Source organism: Heloderma suspectum, chromosome 14, assembly GCF_057233095.1.
Source record: "Heloderma suspectum isolate Gila_16-S chromosome 14, 16-S_ref, whole genome shotgun sequence".
Classification (NCBI taxonomy): Eukaryota; Metazoa; Chordata; class Lepidosauria; order Squamata; family Helodermatidae; genus Heloderma; species Heloderma suspectum.
In genome coordinates, this window is record NC_139471.1 from 5,086,584 (window position 1) to 5,104,066 (window position 17,483).

Genomic DNA, 17,483 nt, shown 5'->3' on the forward strand with positions numbered 1-17,483 from the left:
TCCTCAAGGTTTCTTTTTATTAAATCACATCTTAAAACCTAGAAATGTCCATTTGTTGGGGAAATGATGCTTGGAATACAGAGGAGTGAGACAGGAGATGAGAGGCCCAGCTTGAAGTGGCAGACAGAAGATGGCCTCCTTGGCAATGAACCAATAAAGTGAGTCTTAGACTTAAGGACACTAAAGGGAGAAGGTTTAGTGAAACAAAGAACCTTTTTGCTGGATCATACCAAAATCCAGCACTCTGATTCCGTCAGAGGTACTGGGCGCTTACAAAAAGATCATGGAAGCAAAGACAGACTTTGGTACCATCCGACAAGATGATTCTTATGTTCACAGACCGCACCCCATAACCCTGAGGTCAGTGGCCGCTACTGAAAGGAGAGAACTGCACACACTGCTGGAAGGCTGTTGTTTCCAGCTGCTCTCACTGCAGAAGAGACAAGCCACCATTCAAAGGGTGGCTTGTCTCTTCAGCAGCTAAAAGTCATGTCAAAAATAACAAGCAAACCTTCCAACTGCATCGAGAGTTTGTATCCAAGTTTGTATGCCCATTCTTTGGATCACAGCCTTTCACCAAAAGCACAGCTGGAAGCTACAAAGCAGCCCAAACTGCAAAAGCTCTTCAGTACCAGAGGTTTCATCCATGACTATCCAAAACTCTCTAATGCATGGCAATGAAGAATGTGTGTTTTCCCTTATCTGTATTTGTTACATTTTTATTCTGCCCTTCCTTGAAGAAGTTCAGAGCAGCATCAGAGTCCCCCCACACCTCCATTTTATCCTCACAACAACTCTGTGAGGTAGGTTAGGCTGAAAGTTGCTGACTGCAAGGTCATCCAATGATTTCCATGGTTGAGTGAGGATTTGAACCTGGGGCTACTTGGTCATTGCCTGGCATTCTAAAGTCTACACCACACTGGATTTTTTTCCCTGCAGGTCTCCCCTAGCCAAGGAAGATCATCCTAAGCATCTAGATCAGGGGGAAATATCTGAAATTTGTAGTGGCAAAAAAAAAAAATGGTGGCAAACCGCTACACAGCAATAAATAGTTGAAGTTAGCTAAATGTGACCTTTTTGCCAATCCACAGCAGTATACCGCCCTTTTTTAGCACTGCAAATTTTGGTCGCAGTGGGGGCCAGATGTGGCCCATACAAGATGGGGCATCGTTATCCATACTTTGATTATTAATAAAAACCACTGATCAATATATTAGCCTGATATTCTTCATCAGAATTCCACCCTTATCAGCATCCCCACTGTGGATTCATTTTATTCATGTATTGGTAATACTTATATACCATTTAATATAATAAAATCTCTAAGTGGTTAATCTTGCCTTCCAATTTCCTAAATATTTGGGACACCTCAAGGGCATTTAGCCGAGGTGGTCACATTTGTGAAATACATCTTACAGAAATGCCTTCACATCCCAGGCCTCAATCTCACTCTCGAGCCAAAGAGGGGAAGTCATGAGATGCTCAGATCTGCTCAAGTGCTCACCCTTCGCAGCCAAAAATGGCGTGGCACCAGGACACAGCAACAGTAAGCATAGCTGTCAGGATCCGTGCATCCAGAAATCTGCGAATTGGTCCAAATCTAATCTTCTGCCTGTCCAATCATTACTGGCATTGGAACCAATGCACTATTCCCATTTAGTGGGAAGAGGCTGCCGTCCTCCTGCGGATCGAGATGGTAAACACAGGGGGGGAAACCCTCACAAAATGGACTTGCACAGAGGGACAAAAAGTAAGAAAAAACTGAGTTATTGTCATAGGAGACCCCCAATATCTTATTGCTATTTACTGGAATGGGTAAGGCCAGAGCAACAACAATCCGTGCTACGGTCCAGCTCTCTGGTCAGCAACGAACAATACCTTCTACCAGATATAATAAGAGCAGAAATGCTACCTTGTCAGACATCCACTGCTCAAACCCCTCAGTTATTGAAAGAAAAATAAAGATTAGGCTCGGGACAACGTTCTGAAACTCTCGGCTTTACAATCCAGCATGGCTTTATAATCCAGCATGGAGCTTGCAGTGCAGAATTTAAGTGAACTGCCATCCACGAGGAGCATAAAGTGACCAAACAGCAGGGGTGCAGAACCACTTTCTACCCAAGGGCCAAATTCAACTTCGGAGAAACTTTCAGGGGCCACGTTTCAGTGGTGGGAGGGGCTGAAGGCAAAGGGCACAGCCAACAGCAAAAGGGGCAGGCCCAACAAGACCAAGCATACCAGCATTTTGTAGCTCAAAGCTCTTCCCGCCAGTAACTCAGCCTTAGGAGAGGCATTTCAACCCTTTAGAATGGGTTGAAAATGTGCAAATTCAGGGAAACCATCAAACGATCAGTTTGGGGGGAAAGGGGGTGTGGCATCTAGGGAAACCCAGGCAGGCCAGATCTGATGCCTTGGTCTGAAGTTCTCCGCCTCTGCCAAAGAGGGTTCATAGAATCACAGAATAGTAGGATTGGAAGGGGCCTACAAGGCCATCGAGTCCAACCCCCTGCTCAGTGCAGGAATCCAGGTCAGAGCATCCCAGACAGAGGGCTGTCCAGCCTCGTCTTGAACGCCTCCAGTGTGGGAGAGCCCACCACCTCCCTAGGTTCACTACTACTAAATGAGCTGGCCATTCGCAGCTTCCTGGCTCCCGGGATCAGAGCATAGAAATCTGCACACTGGGACATCAGGACGAATGCAGCCTACCATGTAGGCTCTGTAGGTAGCCAGCACTAACAGAAGGGCCCGTGGCCTGGTGGCAGAACACATCCTCTGCATGTTGAAGATCACAGATTCAATCCCCGGCATCTCTGGCGGCAGAGTTAGGAAAAAGATTTCTCTTGGAGAGCCGACATTACTCACAAGATTGTACTGGACCAGATAAACCAGTGATCTAACTCAGTAAAAAGGAGGTGTTCACGTGTGAAGGATGTGTATAATTTCTCAGAAGCGGAGAACTGGGAAGCAAGCGCCCAGCACCAATCTTGCCACCCGGTGCACTTGGATGTTGCTGTGTTGTGTCAAAGGCAGTCATGCAAAATAAGTGCCTTTCGTTCTGCCTTGCTAATAAGGCATTTCTGAGCAAGCCTGGTAGCACAGCCATAGACGCAGCCGATGTGAATTTACCAAAACCCTCTCCGGAGAACGGCAGGAGGCATCTGCATTAGCCCAGAAACCCCGAAGATGTCTGGGAGGGCTCTCCAGCATCAAAGAGATGGGATTGTGGTGGCTGTACGAGGTTCATGTCACTGGGAACTGAAGTGACAGTGTAAGAGGAAGTCAAGGTGTCTGCAGAAACCTGTCTTAGTACCCGCCAGGCTCCCTGCCTTTCACTTTATTTCTTAAGATTTTTAAAATTATTATTATTATTATTTTTAACTGGGAGGTTGGCATTCTGCAAAGCAAAGGGCTGCCCTCCAGCACCATCTTTATCTGGGTCCAAAGGAGTGGTTTTGTGTTTTGGAGCCTAGACCCCCACTCTGCCTTGGACTTCGGTTCTCGGGCAACTTACTTTTCCTTTAGTCTCACCAGTTTGCCTTTGGGGAAATGTGTCTTTTGTGACTGGTCGTGCCCACCATGGCAGCCATTTCACAGATGGGCACGCTCCACTGCTTGGCAGCCATTTTGTGAGAGCACCAACAGCTCTCTCAAAGTTCCATATGTGCCCACTAGCCCAAAAAGGTTGGGGACCCCTGCCTTTTGTTCAGTGTTCAATGTGCATTGTGAACCACTGAGAATGTATTTTGAAGAAAAGTGCTCTCTCTCTCTGTATGTGTGTGTGTACGTGTGTTACACACACGTGCACACGCACACACACTCTTTCTCACAGACTGACAGCCTGCAGGGATTTTCCATCCATAAAGCACTTCAGATTTCATTATGCAGCATATGAATAAAGATTATTACTAATAAACAAACTGTATTTGATAGGGTCTGTGATTCATACTGAAACGGCCATTGGCTACAAATATTCAGCGGCACCTCTGAGAAAGACATGGGGATTATAGTGAATCATGTGCTAGACACAGGACTGTTGGGGACTGTTTAAATTGCACCATTGTGGCTTTTTCAACAATCAACAGGATTATTAGTGTACTTCGCACTAATAAAGTAAAAACCAATTCTGCCCCAAGGGGAACACACATTCCATTCCAAGAAAAGGTGAATTTTGCAAGCTGTACAAATTAGGCACTATGATCACATTTCTGTATATTTGCTTACTTTTTTCACATAAAAACTGTTCTTTTTCCACGAGTCATACGGAGGGGATGAGAGCTATACAGGGCACGGACATCCCACCCCCTCAGAAACCAAGGTCAGCCACTCCCAAGCCCCCCACCCTCCAATTTCAGAGTCAACACCAGACACTGCCTGCAACGTTTCAGGCTTATTTTCCTATCCTTAAGGACTAGAAACTTGTTTCTCTCCTTTTAAATGAAATGGACCGAATCCCAAATGCTGTGCAATGGCAAAAAAAAAAAAAAAAGGAAGGAGGAAGTGGCATACATATCTCTCCAGGGTGAACCTTTTTTGGAACATGGAGTTCAGCCCTAAATTAGTAGACTTTGGGAAGGATACGATGACCATTGGGAAAGGACTCAGGAGAGAGAGAGAGTCACAACACATTGCAAAAGAGGCTATAGAAGACAGTCCATAAAGAAAATGTGAAGGAAGTGGGCATGCCCTAAAGAAGAGAAGGTGTAGGTAGGGGTTGTAAGAAAATGCCAGAAAGTGCTGTTCCCGTTGTCCACTGAGAGAAGACATGTTCCAATGGCTTTGAATTACAGGGAGGTAGATCTGGTATAAACATAAGGAAACACTTTCCAACTGCAAAAGCAGCAGTCAGTTCATGAACAGAAAAAGGTGCCCAGGGAGGGATACAGGCTTTCCCTCTCCTTGGAGGTTCTCAAGGACAACGTTGGCATAGTTCTGCAACACGCACGAAGGGCAGCATCTAAGGGACATTCCACACATCACTCTTTCTTCCCCTTTGATAGTCAAGGAAAAAATGTAACATGCAACGTGTTAATTACCACAAGATGCTGCAATAGCCACTAGCAGACAGGGCTTTAAGAGGATAAATACATGGACCCGGACAGATTGAACCTCCAAGTTCAGAGGCAAATGGAGAATCAGACACTGGAGAGAAACAACACAGATTGACTGCCTCCATCACATCCCCCGGAGACTGACTGAGTGCCGGGTTCGACTGACCTTTGATCTGACCTGCCACGGCAAAGTCTCAGGTCTGCACGTGAAGCGTGATGCAAGTGGGTGCACGGACTGGACGGCCGTTATGCATACTGGCTTCCCAATCCGTGAAGGCACGGGCACAACACACAGGCGCTGTGCTGCAAACGTGACTCGGTGTCTCTGTACATGCTTTCTTGTACAGGGAGATGCACCTCCGCGTAGGAAAAGAGCCACATACAAATGCGCTGACTGTATCCCCTCACCTGTCTGAAGCGGTATTGTGCCACGGAAGAAGCATCTGATGCCTCCTAGTGGCACAACTGAGAGGAGACAATAGAAATCACTTTAAAAAAATAGTCTTGTACAATTTTTTGCTTAACTTAGTCACCAATAACGAAAGCCAGATTAAGGGACATGTTCCCCGCACGCACGCGCACACACACCCCGCGGTCTTCCAAAATAAAGTAGCAAACTGTCCACGGGGAAGTGTTACCTCTACCAAATAAACTGCCTCCCTTTGTTCTCAAATTATTATTTCCAACGACTCCATGTTTCAGCTTCTATAGTTAACATTTTTAGGGCAGGGATTTTTTTTTTTTACACGTTTTCCCCACTTGGGACTGTAGAGGTCTGTTATTATTGGATTTACCCAAAAGACTTCAGTTCCCCCGCCCCCAAAAAATGTCTTAAAAAAAATTTCACGATCAGGAAAATTCCAGAATCTGAACGACATGTTTTTTAAAAGCATGTTTTTTTAAAGGAGAGCCATATCTTGAATGTCACAGCTTGTATTCAAGCCATGTAATTTGCTCTCTAAACCACCTTCTTGGACTGGTTTTATAGACAGAAAATGCGGGCTGAGATTCATTTTTCTGCTCAAGTGGTGACCATCAGCAATACAAATCACAAAGATAGATGGATGGATATCACCACCAAACTGGGGTTATGGCATTATAGTGAGGTTGTCACTTTAACTGGCTAAAGTTTACCACAAGGAAGATTTATAGTTTATACTTGTTTTCACTCCACAATCTTCTTAGGAAATAGGAAAAACTGGGGGTAGGCTAACAGGTTAATCTCTCAAGTACTTTACTGTAGACTCCACCCAAAATAACCAGGGAGACCACACCTCTGTCGGAGAGTGCAGATTTCCTGGGACATTCATGTCACCTGAACAGGTAGAAGACAAAAGAACCCTACATGTAGCTAATTCAAAGTATTTCTTCCAAAAGGTAATGAGCACAGATCTGGATCTTCCACACTACGACCACCCACAGACAACAGACAAGCCCAATATGTAGCTACAGCGGAGATCAATTTTGCCAATTAACCGTTGGCAAATTCTCCTCTCTGTGCCAAGACACAAAAAAAAGGGGACCATACCCTGGTGCTGAAATTCTGTACTACACACAGAGGACTTTCCCTCCGAAATCAACCTGCCGTTGCTGGCCTCCTATAGAGCAGTCAACGTATTAAAATCCATCGTTTGAAAAAACAAAACAGCAAGGTTAAGTGCAGCAAGAGGGAGAGAGTCTGTTGAACATGGCTATTCAGTTCTAGTTTGTAAATGGAATTGACCAAGATCATTCTCGGCCATGTTGCCATATTTCTAAACTAAAACGGCCTGCAAACCCCTAGTTTTGCCAAGCTCCCAAGAAGGAGATGGCTCCTAAGTTGAAATAACAACGGACGAGGGAACCTACAGTTAAAGTGTCCCTCTGCAGCTCAACCAGAAACCAAATCAAACGCTGCAGACATGCGGGTCTGCAAAAAAGCGTGTGAAAAAATCCATCCTGCTGGTGATTACATATATATGTATATATATATAGATATATATAGATATGTCTACAGAAGATATATTACTATTTCAAATATATTTTCAAGCAGACCAAAAATATCTCATCTATTGGTTACTGGTGTGTGTTTACGGCAACAGCTAATTAAATATTCTTTCTATTCATATAAAAATTGCACTTGTTCCCCCCCCCCCCCATTAAAACAGACAAGTCTTGAGTTTTCCTCTGATCCGTGCGAAGGTTTCGGGCCACACATCTCAAAGCGCACAGGGTCGAGCATGGTGGACTTTGCCTCCAAAAGAGAGACACCGTCCGCGCGTGAAACAGTGGGGTTTTGCACACAGATGATGCCTTCCCCCGGCTTATCTAGTAGCGCAAGAAAAAGGGAAGCAAAAAAAAAAATCAGTTGAGTTTCTGTAGTTAAGAAAACCTGAGCTTGGAATGTCTTTTTAAAAGGACCTGAAGTGGAGTTTGGCCCTTTGTGACCTCAGTGAGCTCAGTCCCATGAGGATATCCCGTCCCGTCCCGTTTCACAGCACTCCCTCCATCTGGCAGACGTGCTGGCTTGAGCGTAGCAGGCTGCCCCCTCCGAATCTCTCGACAGCCCGACAACATGCCTGTTTAGCCCCGCCACACCGCTGGGCTCCAAAGGCCTTTCCTGCGGCCGTGAAAAGGTCTCTCTCCGCACGGAGCTCAGCCACTAGGGCTCCGATAAAACTCAGCCACACTGGGCTGTGTCGTCGATCGCCCTCATAAGATGTCGTCATAATCCAGAAGCTTGGAGTGCTGGCGGGTCTTCCAGAGGCGGTAAAGGTGGAAGTCGAAGTAAGTCTCAATCATTTGCTTCCCTGGAAGCGGAAGCGAGAAGGCCAAGTCAACTCCATGCAGAAAGGGTACGTCAACACCTACAAAACCACCTGTTCTGTGAAGCCTTTGGGAGAGCCGGTGTGGTGTAGTGGTTAGAGTGTTAGACTGGGACGGGGGAGGCCTGGTTCTAGTCCCATCTCACCCCTGAAGCTCACTGGGTGACTTTGGGCCAGTCATGGACTCTCCACCTAACCTACCTCACAAGGATGTTGTGAGGATAAAATGGAGAGGAGGAGGATCATGTAAGCCACTCTGCGTTCCTTGCAAGAGGAAAACAGGTAGGTTATAAATGTAATAAATTAATAAATAAATAATAACAACAAAAACAACAGCCCTTTCGTGCCCATATCCCACTGCAACTTTGCCTAGGAATATGTCACTGAAATAAAAGCACCGTTGCCTCTAGTTTACTCCTGCGTTGTTATCCCTCCCCTTTCACTGTTCTCTCCCTTGTGTCGAGTTTTACACTGTAATCTCCTTGGGGCAGGGACTTATAAGAACATAAGAAGAGCCCTGCTGTATCACACGAAGGGTCCATCTAGTCCAGCATTCAGCTCACACAATGGCCAACCAGATGTTGACCGGGAACCCTGAAGCACCCTTGTCCTCTTCTATTTTGTAAAGTGTTGTGAACACTGAAAGGCACTGTATTGTTTAAAAGACGCTGTTGTCATTCAGGCACGAGTTAAAGATGTATTTATTCGCACAACCTTTTGGTGTATAGGTACATGTGACATCCGTTTCCTGGTGTTGCAATAATTTCATTGCATTTTATTGGGTAGTATCCAACATTAGTCCTATGTAGAGTAAACCCATTGAAAAATATTGGACTTAAGTTAGTCTTGACTAAATTCTCATTCATTTCAATGGGTCTACTCTACGTTGGACTAGCACCGGATGCTATCCACTGTGTATTTGTGATTTCAGAGCTGTGATTTTAATGGTGTTCATTACAGCATCCCATTCCTGTACAGTGTCTTGCTGCTGCCCCAAAGTAGTTAAAACAGCAGGCGCTGCATCTGGAGCAACCACTGGGAACCTTAGCTAAGGCGGGTCTTGACTGTGGTGTTGTCCAATGGGAAACAAAGAATGAATGAGATCCACAAATACCAAAGCATCACCAGCTACACTGTCTCATGTCATCACCTGCAGGGAGAAAGGTGCATGCTGGGGGCTGAAACACATGGAGATGGCCAAACTGATTTCCCACCATGCATTGCAATGGCACTTCGGAATGACTCAGCCTTCAGCACTGAGAAGCCTTAATAAACGCAGCTTAACAAATGCTTCCTCCTCTAACTTTGGGGATAAAAAAAAGATCTCATCTTAGAATAAACTCTTGGATGAATTCAAAACGGTGTCCTGAATAGGGCAAGAAGTTTATGTGGAATCCGTTACCAGGACAAAGAGGCCCTGCTGCTCTTAAAGAAAGCCATCCACCCTTTCCACAGCGCTGTGGAAAGGGTGCTGCCGTAAACAAGCGTGAGATGGACGCCTCCAAATAATGGAAGCGGAATAATGGGCTCAAGTTACAGGAAGCCAGATTCTGGCTGAACATCAGGAAAAACGTCCTGACTGTTAGAGCAATCTGACAATGGAACCAATTTCCTAGGGAGGTGGTGGGCTCTCCCACACTGGAGGCCTTCAAGACGAGGCTGGACAGCCATTTGTCAGGGATGCTTTGACTTAGATTACTGCACTAAGCAGGGGGTTGGACTCGATCACCTTGTAGGCCCCTTCCAACCCTACTATTCTGTGATTCTATGAAGGTACGCAGCAGACAAATGGCAGGGAGGATCAACCATCAATCACAGAGCCTGTCGCCAGGATGTTTTGAACCTCCCCTTCACCGCTGACCCGCTTACCGCAGCCAATGCCCGTAGCAGCACATGAACGGCAAATCAGCTTTCAGCCCCACCAACCCAGCATTTACCTTGAGCAGAGAGTTCGAGCGGAGATTCAAAGGTAACCCGACAGGGGCTCATTAGATTCTTCAGGTTCTGGAACAGCTGAAAGGCAAAGGTGTTCCAAAGTTACTGGTGTCTGCGATCATAGGGAATAGCTGACTGGGCCGGCATGTGCGACAAGGGAGGGAGGAGGGGCTTATGTGCCCAGCGATGCCAGAGCCAGCAGCCGCTGCCGAGGAGTGGAGACAGGAGCCCCGGCCCAACTCAGGGCAGCAGGAACGTGTCTCCTGATGTCTCCTGAAAAGTGGGGAGGAGGGAGTGTATATCACGCCTGGCAGGCACTGGCTCAGGAGGGGTCCTGCACAGCTGGCTTGTTGTAATCAATTTTTTTAATGAGTTTTAATAAAACCAACAAATTAAAAATGTAACAATGTATTCTAAAATCCTCAGTTGCAAATATTACAATATTCTAGAGAGAGAAAAAGAGAAAAAGAATAGATTACACATAAACTTCAGTAAAAGCAGACCAGATATCCAAATCTAAGTCCATTTGCAAGTTACACCTATATACCACTCTTCCAAATGTCGCTAGTGCTGCTAAGCCTTCAACCCATCGCACTATAGGCAGTGAGCTTTTATCCTTCCAGCATCGTAGTATCGGTCTTTTAGCAGCCAAGAGAGCACAAAAATCCATTTACGCTGACCGTGTGTTACATTCCAAAACCAGGTAAATAGTTTAAGAGAACATGTACGTCAGTAAATTTTAAAGAGCTTTCCAATACAAAATTTATCTGTATAATAACTTCCTCCCCAAAGGAGGCAACTACCGGGCATTTCACTGATGTAATGAATATGAACTTGAGCACGCTCCGGGAGAGAGCGGAGGACAGGAAGGCCTGGCGTGCTGTGGTCCATGGGGTCACGAAGAGTCGGACACGACTTAACAACTGAATAACAACTGGGCATTTCCAAAACATGTGAATAAGAGTTAACTGCATTACACCGCCAACAATTGGACGGGTTTGACAAACCTTTGTTAAAGAGACGTTGTGGCGTCCAATAGATCCGCAACAAAGGTTTTTGCTGAATACAGCGTAACCGGAGATCCATAGAGATATCCGATACAGACGCCAAAACGGCGGTCCATTCATTAGACAAAATAGGACATTCCGATTCCTTGTTCCATTGCTGCTGTAGACCCTCCACAGCTGGCTTGACAAAGCCCCTCCCCTCTACATCTGGGGGGAGGAAGTAGCAAGGTGGCCACACCCCCTTCACCTTGACCATCCCCTCTCACCCAACAGCTGATCATTTCTGGTTTCCCAGCTTTTGCATGGTTCTCTAAAAAGCTGAAATGCCTCTCCTAAGGTTTCTCTCCTGGCAGTAAGAGCTTTAAGCTACAACAGGCTGGTGGTTTTTGGCTCTGCCCATTTTACCTTTGGCCCACCCACCACAGGAATGTGGCCCCCAAGAGCTTCTCCGAAGTGGAATTCCGCCCTTGGGCTGAAAGACGTTCAATGCCCTGGAGTGGGCAATGCTGAACTAGATGGACAAGCTGACCTGGCATACGGTTTCCTATGTTTCTGCGCCCTCCCTTGAGAGCAACCCACCACATTGGAAGTCTCCAGGGCTATGTTTACACCAGCTGTTGGTAGCATTTCAGTTTGTCCCTGTTTGCTCCAGAACTGGCTTTGGCGTACTTCCCGTACATACGCCCTTCCTCCTCTCCTGGGACTGTGGTCAGCTCTTCAGATCAGTTTGTTCCTCGTTTAAAATGCAGTGCTCAAATAGGTTTCCTCACTGTGCTGTCTGGGAGAGGAAGGCTTCGAGAAGTCTCAGCAGGGATTCACTAGAGGACACACAGCGCAGAGTTAAACGATGGAATTCACTTCCACAAGATGCAGTGATGGCCACCAACTGGGATGGCTTTACAAGGGGGTTCGACAAATTCCTGGAGGGCAAGGCTACCAATGGCTACTAGTCCTGATGGCTGTATTGTGATACCTCCAGTATCACAAGCAGTATGTCTCTCAATACCAGTTGCTGGGTAACATGGGCGGGAGGGTGCTGTTGCACTTGTGTCCTGCTTGTGGGTTTCCCGCGAGCAGCTGGTCGGCCACTGTGTGAACAGGATGCCGGATGGACTAGATGGACCTCTGGTCTGATCCAGCAGGGCTCTTCTTATGTTAAACAGCCAGTGCGGTGTAATGGTTAGAGCGTTGGACTGGGGAGGCCCAGGTTCTAGTCCCCACTTGGCCATGAAGCTCGCTGGGTGACTTTGGGTCAGTCACTGACTCTCAGCCTAAACTACCTCACAGGGTTGTTGTTGTGAGGATAAAATGGAGAGGAGGAGGGCCATGTAAGCCGCCTTGGGTTCCTTGCAAGAGGAAAAAAGGCGGGGTGATGATGATGATAAAAAATGTTCTTAGAGCAGGAAAGCAGAATTACACAAGGTTGCACCCATCCTTAGAAAGACAGAAAGAAACAGCATGGAGAACAAGAGGGCCAGACTGCTAGCATTACCTATTCCTCTGCCTAGCTCTTGGGGTCGAGGAGAAACAGCACCATCTTTCACAAGAAGTAAAGACGGAAGGAGCAGAGAGAGAGAGAGAGAGGGAAGGAGAGGGAAGGAAGAAGAGCGCAGTCATGAAGAACAATCTCTCCAAGGCAGAAAAAGGTTGTTTTCTTTCACCTTCTCTCCATTGTGGTTCCCCAACACGTAGCACCCCATGATGTGAATGACGTTTGGCTCTGGGTTCAGCTTGCTCATCAGATGGCCCAGGCGCTTCCAGAAACTGCAAAACAAGGCGGAAGAACGCTTTAGCTGCACTTCAAATTTCAAGAGTCTACCCGCAGTATTTTCCTGGCAGGAGGCACTAAAGGCGAGGTGGCACGCATGTTACGTCACTAACAAGAATGAAGTCCTGGCACTTGAGCAAACTCGTGCAGCGCCCCAGGGAGAAGAGCATTCCCCTAGCACTGGGGTCTTTTACATGGTGCCCATGGGTGCCGATGTGCCCATGGACACCTCTTGCTGCAAAGCAAAGAGCCGCCTTCTGACGCCATCTTCATGTGGGTTCCAAAGAGTGGTTTTGTGTTTTGGACCGCAGACCCCACCTCCGCCTTGGACTTCGGTTCTGGGGAAAGCTGCTTTTCTTTTAGTCTCACCAGTTTGCCTTCCGAGAAATGAGTGTTTTGTAACCAGCTGTGCCCAACATAGCAGCCATTTTATGAGTGGGAAAGCCATTTTGTGAGAGCGCCCGCAACATTCTCTCAAAAGTCCAAATGTGCCCACCAACCCAAAAAGGTTGGGGATCCCTGCCCTACCAAATCCAGCTCAACAGCACAACTATAAAGACCCTTGAATTACCTTAAAAACATGATTATTGTGATTATTATTATTATTAATTGAAAGTTGAGATTCTCAGAATGGGCAAAGTCCGGACTGAGTTCCAAACATGGGAAAGACACACAACCAGATGAGAAACACACCAGACAAACCGAAAGCCTTTCCACGTAAAGAGCCCCAGAGCCTCTCACTCACTAGATCATGTCTTCCTCCTTTTCCACTTTTGCAAAGGTGGCAACCTTATTCTTCAGAAGGTACAAGTGGCCTGGGCCGCCCTGTAAGAGCAAAAGAGGAAAAGCCTGCAGCAAATGGTCTGGTGCTTGCCATATATCAAGGATGTAGAACTTCAGGCCTGGGGGCCAAATTAGGCCCTCTGGGCTCTCGAGAAGGCCACGCCCCTTCTCTTGGCTCCACCCACTTCCCACAACCACTAAGCATGTTGTGGTTTCCCGGCTTTTACGTCATCCCCCCCCCCTCTAAAAGGTTGAAATGCCTCTCCTAAGGCTCGGTCGCTGGAAGTATGAGCTTTAAGCTACAATATGCTCGTATTTTGGGCATTTGGATGCCGATAGCCACTGGAATGAGGCCTCGGAGAGCTTCTCGAAATCAAACCTGGCCACGATGCTGAAAGAGGCTCATGGGATAAAGAGATAAATAAGGACTGTGGCATTTAGAAGAAGAGAACAGCCAGTCCTGTGTAAGCCAGAGTGGGTAGGGAACACATTTTCTAGGCCTTTAGGGAACAGGGTGGAAATGGAAGGGAAGTATACACCTTCCAACCTTCTTCATAAAACAAGCAACACCACAAATGCACCTGGTGTCAGTGGTTGCCCGGGAAATGGTCCAGGCCTAGAAGATGACAGAGTGTAGTCAAGCCTGTCTCATAAATTAGAGGTGGGGAGGGAAGGAAGTGGCTGGGTGACTGGCCAGATGGGCGATTAATAAATTTAATAAATAAATAAAATAAGGAAGAGCTTTATGAGAGCAGTCTGTCACTATCCGCCACTCTTTCAGAGAGGTAGTTTTCTTCGAGGTCTGTGCCTGCAGGAAGCTGAGGCAAGCACAGCCACTGCGTGAGAAAGTGAGGAACGGGCCACCTTCTGAGGAGTTACTCACATACCTGACAGAAAATGAGCATCTTCCAAATTTTGCAGCCCTTCCGATAGATGTTTAGCTTCTTCTCGATCTCCTCTGCGGAGGAACAGGAAAGGGGGAAGAGAGAGGAGAAGCATGTCAGCCATGCACATTGGGGAGAGGAAGCATGGCAAAGAAGTCCCGAGCTCGATGGAAAGGGCTGGATCTTGTCTGTTGAGGGCAGGCTCCAGAGGAAGGATGCTGAGGTCAGCTGTTTGCTGGGCTGTGAGACCAGAAAAGAACCCAACGTCCTCAACTCTGGAGTGAGCACCCACAGAGGGTGAGAGGCCCCCAAATTCCTGGAGCCAGCACTGACATTTGAAGCTACCTACAGAGCCACTAAAGCAGCCTTCCCCAACCTAAAGCTATCCAGATGCTTTGGACTACAACACCCATCAGCCCCTGTCAGCATGGTCAATGGCGAGGGATGACATGGGAGTTGACGTCCAGCTCGCTCCGCATTTAGGAAAGGGGTCAAGACGCATCTTTTTCATTTGGCTTTTTAAATTGTTATGGTTTTTAATGTCTTCTTATGTTTTTACTTGATTATGGGTTATTTTCCAAAATGTTTGTAAGCTGCCTTGGTTGGCTTTAAAAAGGCAGTATAGAAATACAAATGATGATGATGAAGAAGAAGAAAACAAAGAAGATGAAGAAGAAGACAGAAGAAGACAAAGAAGACAGAAGAAGACAAAGAAGAAGACAAAGAAGACAAAGAAGAAGACAAAGAAGACAGAAGAAGACAGAAGAAGACAAAGAAGACAGAAGAAGACAAAGAAGACGATGATGAAGACAAAGATGAAGGAGAAGAAGAAGAAGAGGAGGAGGAGGGGGAAGGAGGCAGAAGAGGAGGTGGGGAGGAGGCCAAAGGAATTGGAGGGCACCAGGTTAAGGAAGGCAGCTCTAGGGAGTGAAGAAGTCTACAGAGATTCCCCCCTTTCCTTGCATCCAAGCCCTGTAGCCCACCCCATGACTCCAACCAAAGCTTCCAGCAGTACACACACAGCCCGGCCTCATTCCATTCATCTTTGTTACCAAACACTCACATACCGAGAATGTCATCAAAGGTGGCGTGCTCGTGGTCCTGAAAGTAAACAGAGAGGCACAGCTAAACATTCCAGACTGTATCTGTCAACAAGGCTCAGGAACCCGCTGTGTTAAGCTCGGGACAAGACTTTCTTTCTTTGTACAGGAATTTGGAATGGTCTGACAGAGCCTTTGCTGCCTGCAAGGTTTAATGTACTTATCTCCTTTGTCAGCTCTGCTCAAAGAGGTCTTGCCAGTTTTGGAAGCAGTATAAACATCCAAAGCACACTATTATGCACCATGTAATATACATTGCTGAAGTAAATTATTATTATTATTATTATTTGGTTATTTTTACTGATGATGATAAATATAATAACAAGCATAACAAGCATAATAACAATAGAGCTTCGGCTATGGGGCGGTATAGAAATATAATAATACATGAAATAACAATAATAATAATACCTTCAAATCTTTATAAAAGCCAGTGGAGGCTGGTGTCTCCGATGTCAGTGGGGTGGTGAATCGGCTCTGGGTTTCAGTCAGAACCAGCCAGAACACTAAAGGAGCTATCCAAGGTGCTCCAATTTCAGTGGAGCAGTGAATCGGCTCCAGATTTCAGCCAGAACTCTAAAGGAGTTTAGAGTTCTGACTGAAATCCAGAGCCAATTCACTGCTCCGCCTCTGGCTTCTACTGTCTCCAGCTCCTGCCATATGAGAGAAATGCCAGAAAAAGGGCTCAAACCCAATAGGACTGGCCAAAGTATCCCCTAAGCTAGACACGCAACACTCAATTTGTATGTAGACTGCTTAGAGCAACTTTCCCCACCTTCATGTCCTGCAGACGTGTTGGGACTCTAACTCCCATAATTCCCAGCCATCATGGCCAGTCGCAGACCCAGCTCATCTGGAAGGCGCTAATACGCATCGACAGATTTGGATTTCCCCCTGCTTTGGAAAGCCACACAAAAAATTCCGCCACCATCTACGGAACTTTCGCAGGCATGAGGCATTTTGCGAATTTTTCTTAGTTCAGCATGCGATCCATGAGCCCAGTGCACACACCAAAAAGACTGCTACGCAGCAGAAGGTGAAGAGAGATCAGAGACGTAGAAAGTGTGTGTGTGTGTTTAAATTGTGTATGTATTACTCTATTTTCCAGCAACTTCTGTATTTTTGCACGACAAAGTGTGTGTAAAATTCCGGAAAGTAAAAAAAATGGCCTGCAAGTCTGCGGAATCTGTGGGACTCGAAAAACCTGGTCTGCTCTGGAATCCGAGGATCAGATTCCCAGAAATCCAAAGTAATTTGAATCCATTGTCATTTCTCTGACATTCCTAGTGGTATGGTTTGGCTGGTCCAGAAGCTGCAGCTAGCGCAGAATGCAGCTGCCAGGTCACTGAGTGGGTGCCTTACCGCACGCATATTACACGGCCACAGCCTATGGATTTCCCTGTGGGATGAGCTCCCCTTTGCGGCACATTTCTGCCTCAACACTGGCATGTTTCTGGTGTTCACTGAAATCGTATCCATTTCCTTTGGCTTCCCACAGGTCCATTTGCTATGTTTGAACTAGCCTCACGATCTGTGTGTTTAATTCTTTTGTAAACTACTTTTACTTTTGTAAACTATCTAAAATGAGATGTGGTTGGTAAAGACTGCAATAAATAAAGTCCGAGCAGAATGAGCACAGCTACAAAACCGGAAATGCACGAACAAATAATTCCAACAGGCACAGGTTTGGTGGGGAAAGGTTGTATCATAAGAACATAGGCTACTAGGAGGAGGGCTTTTTCTGTTGTGGCACCCCGGCTCTGGAATGAGCTCCCTAGTGAGGTTCGCCTGGCGCCTACATTGTACTCCTTTCGGCGCCAGGTGAAGACCTTTTTATTTTCCCAGGCATTTTAGCATTTTAGCTTTCTAAATTTTTATCTTTGCTGTTTTAAATCTGTATTTTAAACTCCTGCACTGCTGCTAGGTTTTATTGTGGTTGTATTGTTATATTGCCACAATAAAACCTAGCAGCAGTGCAGGAGTTTAAAATACAGATTTAAAACAGCAAAGATAAAAATTTAGAAAGCTAAAATGCTAAAATGCCTGGGAAAATAAAAAGGTCTTCACCTTTTATTTTTTTATTTTTATTTTTATTGTGGTTGTATTGTTATATTGAGTGTTCAAACTACCGCACCATTGCGCTCATTTCACATG

At 46.2% G+C, this 17,483-nt stretch overlaps 1 protein-coding gene across 1 annotated transcript in view; it reads right to left on the reverse strand.

The window, feature by feature from the left end:
- Positions 1-17,483, reverse strand: part of NSMF (NMDA receptor synaptonuclear signaling and neuronal migration factor) — a 56,876-nt gene continuing 39,393 nt past the window's right edge. The window contains exons 10-15 of the mRNA XM_084821454.1: positions 15,297-15,330; positions 14,233-14,303; positions 13,308-13,387; positions 12,456-12,558; positions 9,790-9,865; positions 1-7,837 (exon numbers count right to left, since the gene is read on the reverse strand). Coding sequence (XP_084677580.1) covers positions 7,740-7,837; positions 9,790-9,865; positions 12,456-12,558; positions 13,308-13,387; positions 14,233-14,303; positions 15,297-15,330 — 462 coding nt within the window. The 3' untranslated portion in view covers positions 1-7,739. The remainder of the gene's footprint in view (positions 7,838-9,789; positions 9,866-12,455; positions 12,559-13,307; positions 13,388-14,232; positions 14,304-15,296; positions 15,331-17,483) is intronic.